The sequence below is a fragment of the Tinamus guttatus genome, unplaced genomic scaffold, assembly GCF_059628265.1.
Source record: "Tinamus guttatus ecotype Peru unplaced genomic scaffold, ASM5962826v1 Tinamus_guttatus_pri_ptg000067l, whole genome shotgun sequence".
Taxonomy (NCBI): Eukaryota; Metazoa; Chordata; class Aves; order Tinamiformes; family Tinamidae; genus Tinamus; species Tinamus guttatus.
The window spans coordinates 1,515,965-1,531,379 of record NW_028288601.1 but is presented as its reverse complement, the minus strand read 5'-3'; the positions used below and the strand labels follow the sequence as shown (position 1 = coordinate 1,531,379).

At 45.1% G+C, this 15,415-nt stretch overlaps 1 protein-coding gene across 1 annotated transcript in view; it reads left to right on the top strand.

Annotated features, from left to right (window-relative positions):
- Nucleotides 1–15,415, top strand: part of IGF2BP3 (insulin like growth factor 2 mRNA binding protein 3) — a 102,346-nt gene that overhangs the window by 54,413 nt on the left and 32,518 nt on the right. The window contains exons 5-7 of the mRNA XM_088519701.1: nucleotides 8,460–8,511; nucleotides 8,610–8,673; nucleotides 14,626–14,910. Coding sequence (XP_088375827.1) covers nucleotides 8,460–8,511; nucleotides 8,610–8,673; nucleotides 14,626–14,910 — 401 coding nt within the window. The remainder of the gene's footprint in view (nucleotides 1–8,459; nucleotides 8,512–8,609; nucleotides 8,674–14,625; nucleotides 14,911–15,415) is intronic.

Sequence of the window (15,415 nt, the reverse complement as noted above, 5' to 3'; positions counted from 1 at the left end):
TAATTCATTTGACTGTAGCCATTCTTCTTGATTTTTTCCAACAGTCATCTCATGAGTCATCTGATTGTAAATTTGAAATAGGTACTTAAAATAATTTCTAGTCTGTAAGCAGTCAGCAAGCACTCAATATTTGAACTCGGAATTGTTTTGCTTGGATGTGTGCACGTGTGTGTATATGTCAAATGGTATTTGTGCAGTGCATTTCTTGCAGTGCTAATTTCTAGTTTAGATGATAGCATTCAAAAGTTTCATTTTTTGGTAAAACTCTTCTCAAATCCTAACTGCCTGTTAGTGCGCGAGTTTGCCAGAGCACTGGGATTCTGTAAGTTGGACTTGGAAATCTTACAGATCTGGGTCTGTAAGATGAGCTTCATTACAGTTGCACAATAGTCTCCCTTTAACTTTTCCTTTCATAACTTTGAGTTATTAAATTCCTTTAGAGGTTTTAAATAAAAATGTTTCTGCTTTTAAGGACAGGTGGAATGATTAGGTAGCTTCTTTTTAAAAATATGCTGTGCTACCTTCCAGAAAGTTTTAAGTGCAAAGGCGCACGTTTATTTGCTGAAGTTAACGTTGGAAGAAGGGACCGGCTGATTTGTGTGTGTGTCATAGAAATTTTGGGCAGTTAAATCACTTGCTTCCCTCTTGCTGTGAGATTCATCCCCAGATTGAAAGTGTGTAGTGGTTGCTCCCATCTCTGCGTTAGTCCGGCAGAGACCTTTAATGCAAATGTTTTTTAAGGTGGTTTTGCAGCTCAAAATAATTCGCACTCTTGAAGGTGGTGTTCTTGCTGCACAAAGACCTCTACTTCTTGCTATAAAGTGTATATAACTCCTATTTTTGGCTTGCCCTGAGAATAAATGTGTTGAGTGGCACCCTAGCCTCCACCCGTGAGGTGCTTCCCTTTCCTCCCTTTGCTCAAAGCGGTTGTATCAGCAAGAAGCGGTAGCTTAGGAAAGGCTCATTTACTCCAGTGTTTGGCAAGTTCAGCAGGTGTAGGCCGAGCTGCCTGAGCTCAGGATTAGCTTCCCAAACCACCCCATGTGTCAGGAGGCTGCATGATGGCCCACGTTGAGTGTAGGTGAGGTATAGGTGAGGGCCCTGTGCTGGGGCCGTGGTTGAGTCCTGCTCAAGTGCCACTTTCACATACTGACGGCTGGAGGGGGAGCACTTGTATGGAAATATCCATCGATGTGGCTCGTGTGTCCATAAACAATAACACACAAACAGCGTTTCCCTCCTTTCACGTGTCTCCCACATATCAGAGACCGTAGAAGCCAAGTCTTCCCTTCAACATCTGTCCGGGTCTTAGCACCGCTCTTGATGAGAAGGACTGTGGGTAAGCGGCGTGTTGGCATGCATATTATTATTATTATTATTGTTATTTAAAGAGGATGGGCATGGGGACTGAATCTCTCAAATACAGCTCAAGTTAGATGTTTCAACCTTTGTATAGCTTTTCCAGGTTGCAAAGAGAACCAAGGTATTCATGAAGTAGTTAAAGTCTTCTCTTCACCTGAAAGCTTGTCCTCTTGAGCCTTAAACACAAGGGAAGAAAATTGTGTCTTGCATGTGATCTCCATCTGAGTTTTTACATGCTTTGTTTTTATCAGAGCTGATTCGATAGCTTATCAGAGCTGATCTGATGTGATCTAAATCCATTTTGCAGGATTTTCCTCTGTGATTCCCCCCGTAGCTTTTGGGTAGCTGTAAGCCAGTCCTAGAGGAAATGTTTAATGTGGGAGTATGGGACAAACTTCCCAGGAAAGATTTCCCAGTAGCAGCCACAGAACAGGTTCTGTCTCTAGCAGCACCAAGATCCTGTTAGAAATGCTTTTTTTTTTTTTTTTTTTTTTTTTTGAAATCTGTGGCCTCTTTGCAGAAGTATTTCCGCATCCTTATAGAGAGAATTCATCAAACTTGTACCTGCTGATTTGGTTCCAAAAGATCACTGAAAAATCAATTTTTATTCTGACAGTTTCGTTATAGTTGCATGTTTTCAACTCTACAGGAAGCAGTGTTTTTGTTAAAATTAAACCTTTAATTTAGTAGCAGTCCTGTAGAGCAGAAGTGGCATTAAGGTGTTTTACTATTAGCCAAACATAGCTCTCAAAAGCACCTTCTTCACATGTTCAAGAAAAGAATAAGGCACACAGGAGAAATTCTCCCTGATGTTTCTTCCAGTTTAAATGAAAACATTATTTTTCTGTGATACTATGGAGCAAAGAAAACTTGGAAGATTTTTTCATTTTTGATTTATATTGAAAGGCTGATAGGAAGAAGGGTAAACTGAGCCACCTCCTTTGTGGCATGGAGCTGCTTGCCCGGTGGGGTTGAGCAGCACTCCCCGACAGGCACCGCTGCTGGCTGCCTCCAAAGGGAAGTGTTAAAATGCCAATAAAGCACCAAGTGTGTTGTGCCACTGAATTACATGGCTATGAGCAAAGCGGGACGTTCGCACCTTACCTCTGTGCATTTCCAAACAGTTTTATTTTTAATAAAGCTTGCTGGCTCCCATGCCTGTGTGCAGCGTATCGTGGGAAGTGCTGTTGCCTCCTTAAAACGGCCATCGCTGCCCTGAAGGATCTATCGGCCCGATGGCGCTGCTTAATTTTTCTGAGTTTCTGTTGCATGTGGGTTTGTACGTTGAATCATGAGTGGTTGCATGGGTGCTAACCTGATTTATAAACTCTGATATCATCTCTGATTTCGTTACTCATGAAGGAGTTGCACCTTTAATCTGAAGGGAAGGGAGATTAATCAAGTATTATAGCAGATATTGTATGGTTGCTTAATTGCATTCAGATAATGTGGGATAAATAGTTATTTCTCTGTTTTCAAACTTGTTTTGATTTAATTTAGATGAAGGGTGAATAGAAGCTGCCAATTTAGCCATCTCTACGTGATTCGTTATTTCATAATACCTGTATCGTATTCCCTCTCACTCCTTTCCAAACTGAATTATTCTGTTCCCTTTAATCTCTCTGAGGAAGGCCACCCATGCATCTAATAACTTCTATTGCCTTTCTCTAAACTGTTATTATGTAATTTTTTTTAACCTCTGAGGCCATTTAATGCCATTTGTCCGCCTGGTACGACAACCATTTTTTGTGCCATCCCTTACCTCCTTTGTGTCACACACACACACACGCACACACACACACATTTTTCCACGCTATCACACATTCAGGAAACTGTTTCCAACTTGGATGTGACGTGAGAACATGAGCGCACACAAGCCCTTGGAGTATGACGAATTCAGAAGTTGGGCTCTTTTTCCTCTCTGGTGTCATAGCCCAAACGTTTTTTTCCCCCCTACACTTTTGTTCTCTGCTTTCAGAGCTAAAACATTATCTCAATGATTTTTTAGATATATACTTTTTTCTCTATCATAGGAATTTTTATTTAAAAAAAAAAAAAAGCATGAGGGGAAATTTTGAAGCTGAGCTTCATCTCTAATGTTTTTATGCTGTTGCTTACATTTGCTGGAGTCCTCTTAAATTTTTGCTAGGAGCCAAACTTTCCTCCAACTGTGAGTTCTGCTAATTGTGCTTTGTGTGATTTTTGACTTAGCAGATTTAAGGCAGGTCCTTTTACATGTTGCTCTTGAGAGCTGGAGTCTTTTTAAGCATTTGGTCCTCTGGATCTCTTATCTTTTGATTCAAAATACGTGTTTTATATATAGATATAAAAATGTATATTTCTCTATGTGGAAAAAATGGTCCAGCTATCTTATCTGGAATTAGTTATAAACACTTGTGGTAGGTAGAACTGGTTATAGTACATAGTTATGGTTGCCTGTGATGATCTGCTTTAGACTTCCTTTGCTTATGCTTTTTGCTTAACTTAAAACACTGAAGTTGAAAAATGAAATAATACACACAACTTTTCTTCTTTTTCTATCCAGCATTTGAGCTGCTCAGCAATGAGATCAAGGTAAAAGGTGACTTAGCTTGTGCCAGCAGCGCAGGGAGAGGCGCTGGCGTGGGGCAGAGCTCTGCTCCTGAATGACAAACCCCGCGCGGGCAGCCGAGCTGCAGGAGCTCTGCCTCCTGTAACTTCAACATCAGGGAAGTGTGTGGTGAGTGAGTTGAGGCTCTCGGAGGCAAACATTGCCTAGGGGAATCGGATGCTGCCATGGAAAGCTGAGTTCCTGCCTTAGCTGTTTGGTGCTGGGCAAATTCTTTAAGCAGAAGTTACCATTACCTGCTGTCGGTGCATCCTGTGTTCAGGTTTGACAAGCTCCAGGTCTCTCCTGCAGGAGGTTTCTCTTTTTTCCTTTGCTGCAGATGAGATTTGGTTTTGAAGCCGTTCTTTGAGCATAAAGGAGTGCTGAGCACTCTGGAAAGCAGACACTCTGTGTCCAAACTGGTCGCTCTGTTAGTAATTCCTTTTGATAATTTTGGTTTTGTTCTCTGGGATTCAGTTTTGCATTCTTAACACCCTGGTAATGCCACCTAAACAGCATTGTATTATAGGGTAAATTTATTAATAGTTTTGAACATTTGGATGTAACTGTAAGTTCCCAGGCAAAGAATTCACTCCAGGGTTTGTATGGGATGTGGTAAATGAGCCGGCGTTATTGTTTCCAAGCGCTGCCTTTCTGGTGGGTGCAAACAATGACTTCAGCAGCTTCCAGACTTATTTTTCTGATTCTTCCAGACTATGGTCATGGCTCCATGAGACAGTAACTGGGCACTGGAGGGCCTGCTAGATGAAAAACACCATCGCCACATGTTGCAACGTGAACCGTTGCAAGCTGAGCTAGCCCATTTGGATGCCTCCATAAAGTTTTGGAGGAATGACTTTGTCCCAATGGGCCGTACGCTGGTTTGGCTACACTCTGCCCATACCAGGAGCCCCACGTGGTTGGACCTTCTCGGAGGGGTGGCGACGTTGCATTGCTGCTCTGAGGAGTCCCATGCGAGCTGCATGGGGCTTGCAGGCTGGCAGGTGTGTGGGCTTGGCCATCAGGTGAAGCCACTTTGCTAAAGGGCCTTTTAAAGTTGTCTGTGGGGGGTGCTTGGGCTGGGAGGGCAAAGGCAGCTCTGCCGGCAGCTCTGTGTGTGCCCAGGCCGCGTGGTGCCGGTGCCGCCCGTGCTGTGGTGCGGTGTGTGCTCGAGGGATGTCCCAGCCCCTCGCGTTCAGGTAACTGAGTAAAAAAGGTGTTTGTTATGGACTTAAGCATATTTAAGAAAACTCTTCGGAGATGGTATTAGTGGATCAGCCAGGCTTGATATCTGGTAACGGTGTCCATGCTGCTTTTTCTCTCCCCTTTTCTTTACATGTCCTGGCTCTCCCTTGCTCTTTCACCTTATCTCTTCTCTAAAAGCAAAGAGCCTCTTGCGCTGACAACTTCTTTTCTTTCCTCGCGTCGCGCTCTGGCTCTCTTTCTCTTTGTTGTTAAGTCACCCGGCACACGGGACGCGCTCGCAGCCAGAGCGCTCACGTGCCGCTCCGCCGAGTGACGCCGGCCGCAGTCCCTCTCGTTGTGGTTTCAGTTCTGCTTCATTTGAAATCCCCCTCGGCGCCCTCGAGTCAGGGTGCCCCAACGTGCCTTTACGTGAGCCCGGGAGGAGGGCTGAGATCTGCAGCGACGCCGCGAGCGTGCGGGCTGGGGGCGCCACGGGCCGCGGTCGCCTCATGAGGCACCCGGCGCTCTGAGGCCGTTGGGCGCTGTGGGGCACGGCCGAGGCGCAGAGGGAGAGCTGTGCCAAGCGCCCTCCGCACTCTCAGAGCGCGAAACGGCTGCTCGCGTGTGTGCAAAGGGCTCTGCTGCCAAACCTGGAAACCTGCATGAGAACCGGAGTGTTTTAGTGTGTGTCCGGAGCGCTCGGCTCTACTGAAGAGCAACGTTTTCTTGTTAGGCAGCCTTTGTAAAGCAGCCCCGCTTTGCGGGGCTGGGTGTAGGGTACTGCTGTTTATAATGAAGTCAGAATTGGCTTTTAGAGTCTGATGAATGAAAGTCCACAGTATAAGACTGCAGCTTTTTGTGAGAGAGACATCTGTGCTATAACAAGAGCAGGAGACCCAATTTAGACAACTGCTAGAAGGAGAGCTTAAGAAAAGGAAGGACTTTCTTTTTTTTCTTTCTTTCTTTCTAGCTTCGATTAAATATTTATACAGATAAACTTTTCTTTTCAGCTGCTCATCAGAATTGCTGCTGCACCACCAACTTGGCTTTGAGTTTTGCTCTGATTGCCCAATAAGGCTGTACACGGAGTGTGTTACGGAAGAGCAGCTTAAACAAAACATGTTTGTTTTGCAGCAGAACTAGGGGCTTTGGGCTAGAGAGGAAAAATAGGGGCTAGAGAGAAAAGACAGGGTAAAGAGATATGCAAAAAAAAAAAAAAAAAAAAAAGGAGGATGTGAACAGAAACTGGCTGTTGCAATAAATGTGTGAAGCAAGAAGCACATGCAAAAATTGGGTCCTGTGTGTTGGAAGCAAGTTATAACAGAGAATGTATTTTTTTTTGTGTTCAGTCCCGACGACTTTTCCCAACTGGATGGGCTGGTTCGGTTCGAAATATTCTCCCCTTGCAAAACTTGCTTCTTACCGTAAAATAAATACATACAAACACATACCCAAGACCTGCTGACACTTTTTTTCTTTGCACACTTCAAACACAATCCAGTTAAAAGGTACCTCTGTGGTGTCAATGACTTTAATAAGTTGGTCTTTATTTAAAAACATTCTTAGCTCAGGCATTAGTTTAATAGGGAAATAGCTTACAAGACATTGGATCATTTTTTCTTCCTCAGAGCCTCGTAGTACCCCTGGGATTGCAGCTTTGCACTTTTCCTGTAGGGCAGGAACGAAAATGAAATCCTCTGATCTGGAGGTGATGCAGCTGTGGGTCAAGGTGGGCACGAGCTGTAGTTGATCCTGGGAGTTCTAATGTCATGAAAATCTGTCCGAAGTAACTAAATAAGTTAGCTCACGTTGGGGTGCTGTTTGCTGTGTAATACTGCCCTGGTGTTAACATCCGGTAAGGACAAAGGAGTTGCTTTATCGGGCTGATGACCCCTCCTGTATCCCGTTTCAGGTGGGCCCCTGAGAAGGGGTCTGGCCCCCGCCAGATGCTCTGTTCATTCTGGTTATGGCAAAACTCTCATTTAAGCTGTCTGTAGTAGGAGACTTTTCTCTGCTCAGGCAGTGCCTGTTGTCCCTGGCACTAGAGTCCTGCTTCAACCTCCGAATTGCGAGACCTTGCAACTCCTGCTTGCCCAGGGGAAGGTTTCCACATGAGATTCTCATATTTACTTTCATCCCCTGCGATCCCCCTGCTTTGCTAATATTTGGTGAAATTTGGAGTAAAATTTTCCTTAAATGGTTTGAAATTGTAGAATCTGAGCAGTGGCAGAAAACCTGGATTTTAGGGGACTGTGAAGCCTTAGGCGCTCAGACTAGACTAAGCTCCGGTTGTAGGAAGGGATGACAATTAATAGTGGTTTTTTTCAATTGACAAATTATTACTAAGAGAAGTTACTGGTGCCTACATAAGGTGGGAGGTGAAATTGTGCATTTAGGAGTAGCGATACATGGCTCAAACTTGGCAAGCAGTGTATTGCCTTTAAAATATCTGGATTGAAACACTACCTTTGAAATGCCTGTGTGTGCAACTGCAGTTTTAATAGGTGGTAAAGATTAAAATTTGAAATTTTATTAATGTGAGCTGTCGTTAAGCGTGGGCATGTAAATGTCAGTTTATAGTTTAACTCTTTATATTGTGTTAAAAGTGTGAGGGTCATTAATGACTTATCCTTGTGAGCTCTTAACTGTGTGAGGGAGCGGGCTGTACTTGGAAGCTTTAGTTTGTGAGGATGGGGGGTTTGGGCATGCTTACTCGCTGGTTGTAACAAGTGGGACCTTATTGCAGGGATAAGCTGCACAAATGTGGTATAGCCCTGTTTTTTGCTTTGTTTTTTATTTCCTTTCATCCTTGCTTCCCTATTTCCTTCCTTCCTTGGAAGAAGGACAAGCTGGCGGCAGCGGGGGATGAGCTCTGGAGCGCGGGGCAGCCCTGCCTGCAGCGCCCAAGGCCGCGGCTGCCCGAGCACCCTGCGCTCCCACACACAGCCCCAGAGCGTTTCGGGGAAGGACACGCCGGACCCACGGCAGCGGTTACGGCGAGGGGTGTTACCCCATGTTTGCTGCCCTTGGCATTCCTCTTGCCTCTGCTGCAGCCCACTCTACTTGGGAACAGGGCAGCGTGACTTCTTGGAGCTCTCTCGTCCGTAATAAGGCTGCAAATGCAGGTTTTCTGGGGGGAGAAGGAAAACAGCAATGTGTGTTTACTGTTCCCAAAATAATTTGTAGCTCGCCTGAGCACTTGTCTCAAATGCAGCGCATTTTGATAAAATGATTTCAAATTTTAGTGTAATTACAGGATGTTCGTTGTTGTTTGATTAATACATTTTTAAAACTTACATGTGTCATTTCTTTTCCTTCTTGATAGGTGCTGGATAGTTTGTTAGCCCAATATGGAACAGTGGAGAACTGTGAGCAAGGTACATGCCTGCATCTCAAATTGCTTTTAGATTTGTAGTGGGAAATGAATGTACAGCACACTTAATTTTTTGTTTTTTTTCTTGGCCTTTTCCTCTAGTGAACACTGACACAGAGACTGCGGTTGTAAATGTAACATACGGCAATAAGGACCAGGCTAGACAGTAAGTATTTTGCTAACTTGTTTCTGTACTCCAGCTTGCATGTTGGGATGTCACGTTATCTTGGTGTTGTCTCCGTGCAGATTTTATAAGCAAATTTGCTTTTAATCAATTAATGAAATGATGCCATAAACAATAACATTTTAAGACTGTCTCTCGATCCTCTCACACCACTAAGTCTTGTATACTTTATTTTAGGTAGCTATTCTTTGTCACCAACTATTCCTTCAATAAGCCAAAATATTTTGAAAGATGAAAAATTAAGTAAAATTATTTGACTGGCAAAGGTTGAAAGTTAGTGGCTTTACCAATGGCAACGAGGAAAGTTATTGCTTAATGATTTTTTTCAGTCGTACTTTAAAATATTTTGTGATGCCCTTCTGCAGTGTTGGATGCTCCTCTGTTGGGAAGCTGCTTTCTTCTCCTAACAGTTTCTGCTTCTTGCTGAGGTTTTGTTTTGTTTTGTTTCTTTTGTTGGTGGTGATTATGTTTTTTTGGTGTTTTTTTGTTTTAGTTGGTTAGAAGATTAATACTTATTTTAAACAGATGAAAAGTTGATAAATTATTTTAATTATTCTGATTATTTGGGCTTTTGAACTTTAGACTGACTGCTTTATACTCTCACCTATCTTTGGTAATGAGTAACTTTTAATCTAAACATTAAAGTTTAGAGTTTAAAGAAAATATGTATTCCACTTAGTTGCTCTGTCTCCTATTCCTTTAAACTTGCATATTATTATTATGCTGCAGGTATCATTTTCCTTTTCCCGTATGGTTAGAATAAGGACTTGTGTTGCTTAATTTTTAATCGAAGGGTATAACCACGTTTGTTTTTCCCTCTTTTTAGCCACAGTAGGTCAAACAAATCCAGGGAATACCCTGGGATGATTTTTTTTTTTTTTTTTTTTAACTTTGAAGTTTCTGCCACCTTGTGGCTGACTAAAATCAGCGGTTCAGATGCAGACACTGCTTATGGTATGTGTTAACACAAATTACAAATCAAACAATGTTTATACACATAATTCAGTAATTATGGCTTTTGCATAGCTTGAATGCAACACATGACGTGTTTAATCTGTGCAAGTGTTAGCTTAATTGTAAGAATATTCTAACCAAACGTGGAGGGCAACTTGTGTCAATTGGGGTGCTTGGAAGGCAGCAATGGTTTTTTTTTTAATTTGCTGAGTTACCTTCTTAAAACTTGCATTTTTCAACAAGCATTTCTTCATGTGCAAGAGAATTACTGAATTCTCTTGCACAATAATTAAGATGGTGAAGTTCTCATTCCGAAAGAATGCTTGGTGCCATGCTGTAAATTAACTTTACATTTGACAGTTCCCTCTTTGAAAATATAAGAAGGAAGTGCCTAAAATATCATAGGGGGGGAAAAAAAAGCATGATTCATATTTCGGATCTGTCATCTCTGATGTGAGCTCTTAGATGTGTACGATCTGTTATGAAGCTGCAAACAACAGTGTACAATTTCTCCCCTCAAATTGGCAGCGCTAGTGATTACATTTTTAAGGTTATTAAGGAGATGCTGAGATAAGGCAAAACTGTGAAGAAGCAACCGGGATAAAATTTTGTTTTGCATGAGAAATTGCATAAAAATAACTGAAGGTATCCTGCATTTGAAGCAGGCGAGTTGGAGTCCAGTGTGAATGTCGGAGAAGGACCTGGAGTGATAGAGGTTGAATGAAAGCCAGAGGGTTTGGTAGTTGCCTTGGGCAGGTAGGGCAACAGGAGGAGCTTTCTTTCACCTGCAAATGCTTAAATATTGACTTTTTTTTTAAGGGATGAGACTCATTTTCTCTACAGAAATTACTAGTTCAGATTGGCTTGGTCTTTAACCCTAGTAGCGTATAATTTCACAATCATTTAGAAACCCCCAACAGAAGAAGTGGCTGGCTGGAGGTTTTTCTAGGAATCCGCCTGCAGGGAATTGCAGCGCATGGCTCTTCTGTGGCGGTGGGGCTTCGGCTGCTTGCTTTTTCTAGACATGCCCCAGCCTTGCTTCTTGGAAGAGGCCGGGGTGCACAGCAGGGGCTGCGGGGAGGGGAGGCTTTGCAAGGGCTCCTGGCTGATAAACGTCAGCGCTGATGAGGCTACGTGGTGAGCGGGTGAAGCCCCGAAGCAGCAGGCCCTGCGCAGAGCATCAAACCCTGGCGCTTAAGTTACTGCACACACGCGCTGCAACCACTTAACGCGGTGGTGGGTTATCCTTGGAAAAGGGGAGCACAGGGAGCGAGTGGCAGACCCTGAAACCTACTGGCTCGGCTTGAACCCCTTGGTCAGCAGGGTAGGTCCTGAGGTTGCTTGGGATCTGCTCATCAGAGGGAACCCCCTTGTCTCCCATCATGGGTCCGTGGCTGCAAACACTGATGTCTGGTGGTGCTTTGTGACGGACGATATTTTAACTGTTGGCCAAAGCAGCAGGAGCCCAAGTCTGTCCCGTTGCAGCTGCAGGTGGTGACACCGCCTTCGAGTGTCATGTGCTGGTGGCCGCCTCTTAGCGGGAACGCGTGCAAGCGCAGGCAGCAAGGGACTGTTCCCCCACACACAAAACTGAAGCTTCGTGTGTGCACGCTGGCAACACGCGTTCTTGCAGAACGAATGCCACTTTACATAGCTAATACTTTTATACACCATCAGAGGTCACATCTAATGTTGCCATAGGAACAAAAGTACTGCAAATTCGGAGCGGTAGGTGATTATAAGCTTAGATTTATTTTCGTTTAGTGTTTATTTTCTGAAACACTAATGACAACTGTAATTGTATTTAATGCAAAACCCATCATAACAGCAGAGAAAAATTACCATCTAAATCAGTCCTCTCAGTATGCAAATATATCTGCTCAGGTGAGGGGAGGTGGTGGAGGTACAAGCTGCATGCAGGAGTGAAATATGTTCTCCATCAAGTGCTTAGTGCCATCACACCATCAATGGACGAGTGATTTCAAGCATGGGCGTTTCGAGGGGGAGGCGCTATATTCATATATTTAAAATATTTAACTCCTGTCAACAGCAGAAGGGGGAAGAGGGCTGGGCAAGCCCAGCTTGGTGGGGAACATGCGAGCGGGCAACGGCAAGAGATGGAGCTTTTGGTCTGAAGAACCTGGGTGCTGAATTGGTGAAGTCCTTCCTTGGCGCGTTGCCTTCCTGCATGGGAGCCTCCAGCCCCAGCACGGCTTGCGCAGCCGGTGCCTGCCCAGGCTGCCAGGTCTCGGGTCCTGGTTAGAGAAGGGGCTTTTAATGCAGGTGTGTCCTCAAAAGCAACTCCTCTAGTGTTCTGGAGGTATTTCTCTGCATCCTCACATGGGTTGGCCAGCAGTTGTTCATTGCTGTTATAATTAAAATCCCAGAATGGAAAAGGAGCTTTTCTAGGTCTGGCACTTACTGCCATGGAGAACCACTTAGGAATATCGAAACTGTTTTTAAGTAGGAAAACTCCAACTTTCCTTCTAGCGTAGGTATGCTGTATGCCACTTGTTACTAGGTGATGTTGTGGTGGAATTGAGATAGCCATGTAGCTTGGTTGCAAACAAAAGCTTTCTCCTTCCCACCACCACTTCGGAGGAAGTGAGGAATCTTGCAGTGAGGAACCTTGATTTAGTGCAAGGTTTTGTGTTAGCACAGCGATTTCGGTCTCAAATCTTTGAGAGCCAGGGAAGCTTGCAGCATTTGGGGAAAGATGCAGCGTCCCAGCTTGTCCAAGGAACGTGTAGCAGGGAATGCGCTAGGAGGAGTGTGAACCCAGAGCAGCGCTCCCTGGAAGTGGCTCCTGTCCGTGTCTGACATTGGAGCCGTGACTGCAGAGGAGCGGGGCATGTGCAAGGGCCCTGCTCGTCCCCTGCCTTGGCAGCTCTTCACCTTGTTGGCCACGTACAGTGAAACGTAACCCAAAAGCGTGGATGTCGAGTATATTCCCAGCCAACCAGCAGGTAACAGTATGCTCAGGTTACCTAAAGGTGAGAGACTCCAGGGCTCTCCTCCAGTTGGGATCTCCCCTGAGAGATTTCACCAACTGCTTTTCGGGCTTTGGAGAGCTGTGCAGAAGCTCAGCCTTGACACACACATCCGTGGGAAAGCACATGGCATTAATTCTGCTGTTCATGTTCTCCTAAACACAGCTTTCTATGTAATAAGATGTTCTTCAAATGCAATGGATTAAATTTGCAAAATTTCATCTTGGAAATTACCTGAACAAATTTTAATCCAGCTTTTTTTTTTTTTTTTTTTTTTTTTTTTTTTTTTTTTTTTTGCTGTGTGCTGTAAGAGCTTCCCCTATTAAGGGAGCAATTACCCTCCCACTCCATCCCCAATGGACCCGAGTCTCATTTGGTGAACAGAGGTATTTAATGAGCAGTGATGGGTTATTCAATAGTTCGCTTTCCTTGTTGTCCGGTGGGGTTGCCCCAGGCCTTATTTATTGCCAGGCCTTATTAAACACCGCTCCAAAGATAGGAATTACTCATTTTCTCCTAAGCCCTTCACTGTCCTGTTGGAGTATGTCACGGGCATGGATTTATTCCTCGGGAGAGGAGAGGACACGTTATCCTCTTTAGTACAGCTGGGGCTTAGTTCCTTATATCACTTCTTGCATACGAAGCTACTGCTCCGTTGCCGCAGCTCTTCGAGACCCCAAGGCCTGATTTATTTTCCGATGGGATCTCTAGGAGACGGGCACTGCTTTAACTGGCTCCCCACTCAGGTTTAGGAGGTGATGAGCTCCATCCTCTGCTGTGGCTGAGGGCGGCGCTTGGTAAAGTGTCTATAACCACATGCAAATGCATGTGAGCCCAGGGACTGCGTTAAGTGCCTGGACTGGAAAGGCCTCACTCCAAAGTGCTGGCTTATTAGAGCTTTTTAAAGAAAATATTGGCAGGTTCTTTGACATGAGGTGGAAATCCCCTTCCTCCCTCCTCCTGCTTGTATTTTTAATTGAAATTTTGTCTGTAAACAAAATCACTATTAATTTTGGTCCAAGTCTAGGCTTGGCATTCGCAAATAGTCCCAAATCAGTATCTGTTTTGGTGGTGTCAGAGTAGCACCGTGCTGACCATCTAAATAACGTGACACTTAACAAAACTCAGAATGCCTTTCTTGGACAGAGACACCAGTTTGTGCTCCTGCCTGACCAGCAGACTGCAGGCAATGTAGTTACTCCGGTAGCTCCTGGATCTTTGTGCTGATTGATTCCGTGCAGTTTGTGAGAGCAAGTCCTCGTGTCGTTCAGAAGTCTGTCCCTTCTGGAGGAGCCCAGCGCGCTGGGTTCAGTGGAACACCCTGGTGTGTTTAAAGGGCCTCTTTTGGAGTCTTTCTGTCCTTTCTCCTGCCCGGGATGTCTCTGCCTCCTGGGCAGCAGTGGCTGGTGAGGTGTGCAGCGTTCCAGCCCCGCTCAATGTGCCCAGTGCCGGTGGCTGCCTCGCGGCACCTTATTTCCCACGAAGGGCCGAGTGGGAGCTGTGTTTCCCACTGTCGCAGCTAAATTGCTTATTAGGAGAGGTCCAGCCCGGAGCTGCGCTGGCAAAAACCCGGAGGTAGGTGCTGGGATACCAGCGAAAAAACCCTTTCCCTCTGGTGCAGCTTTAATTCTATTTGGGAAAGTGGTTTAAATTAAATGGGCAGGAGAACGCTTTGGAGGGTATGAGCTGCGTCTCCCGTGGGTTTCGCTGATAGGGTTGTGCTGGCAAAACCTTTTAAGCGCGGAGAAGCCCGGAGCAAGCAGTCCTAATACAGACAGCTTAACAAAAAAGGAAAAAAAAGATGTGTAATCTAAATCTTTTTGAAGAAATGTGAATGGAAGTTTTCATCTAGGAACAAATTTTTGGCTTTGTCATAAAATTTAGGACACGAAGAAGGCTACACCTGAGAGATTTTCCATTTCCTAAGGTCTCATGTGTGATTATTTTCTTTTTCTTTCTCTCCCCTTCCCTTCCCTCTGCAAACACACAGAGCAATAGAAAAACTGAACGGGTTTCAGCTGGAAAACTACTCGTTGAAGGTTGCCTACATCCCCGACGAGATGGCGGCGCAGCAGGCGCCGCAGCCGCACGCGCAGGGCCGCCGCGGGTTCGGCGCGCGCGGCCCCGCCAGGCAGGGCTCGCCGGGAGCCGGCGCCAGGCAGAAGCCGCAGTCGGACGTCCCGCTGCGCATGCTGGTCCCCACGCAGTTCGTCGGAGCCATCATCGGCAAGGAAGGAGCCACCATCAGGAACATCACCAAGCAGACGCAGTCCAAGTAGGTCGTTCCTCCGAACCGGCTCTTGTGACCTCCAGGGCTCTGCCCTTGTGTTTCATGTAAAGGCAGAGTTTCTGCCTGGCCTCTGCATGGGTAAGAAGGGCTCTAGAGACCACAGAATCATGCTGTCTTCTTTTGCTGGAGGACCCCTCACCATTGGGAAACATCTTGCCTTAGGAATGTAAATATGGCCGACTGTGTCGGCTTTGTCAGGTGTCTTGTGTAGCTTTTTTCTTTTGTTTTGTGTGTTGCTTGTTTCTTTGTTTTCCATCTTGATATTTTGGAGCACAGTTTTTCCAGTTGGGGTGAACTTTGCAAGCATAGTTTGCTAGGAGACAATAAGAGCCTTGTGGTGATATGGGGGTTCTTTTTCCCCCCGCACCTACCCTCTCAATCTAGAATATTTACTTAAACCAGGGCCCATTGGAAAAATTTGCTAGTAAAATGATCTTGATTGTGGGGAGAGATCTGATGTCTGTCTGTCCTCCTGTCACAAAAACGGCCC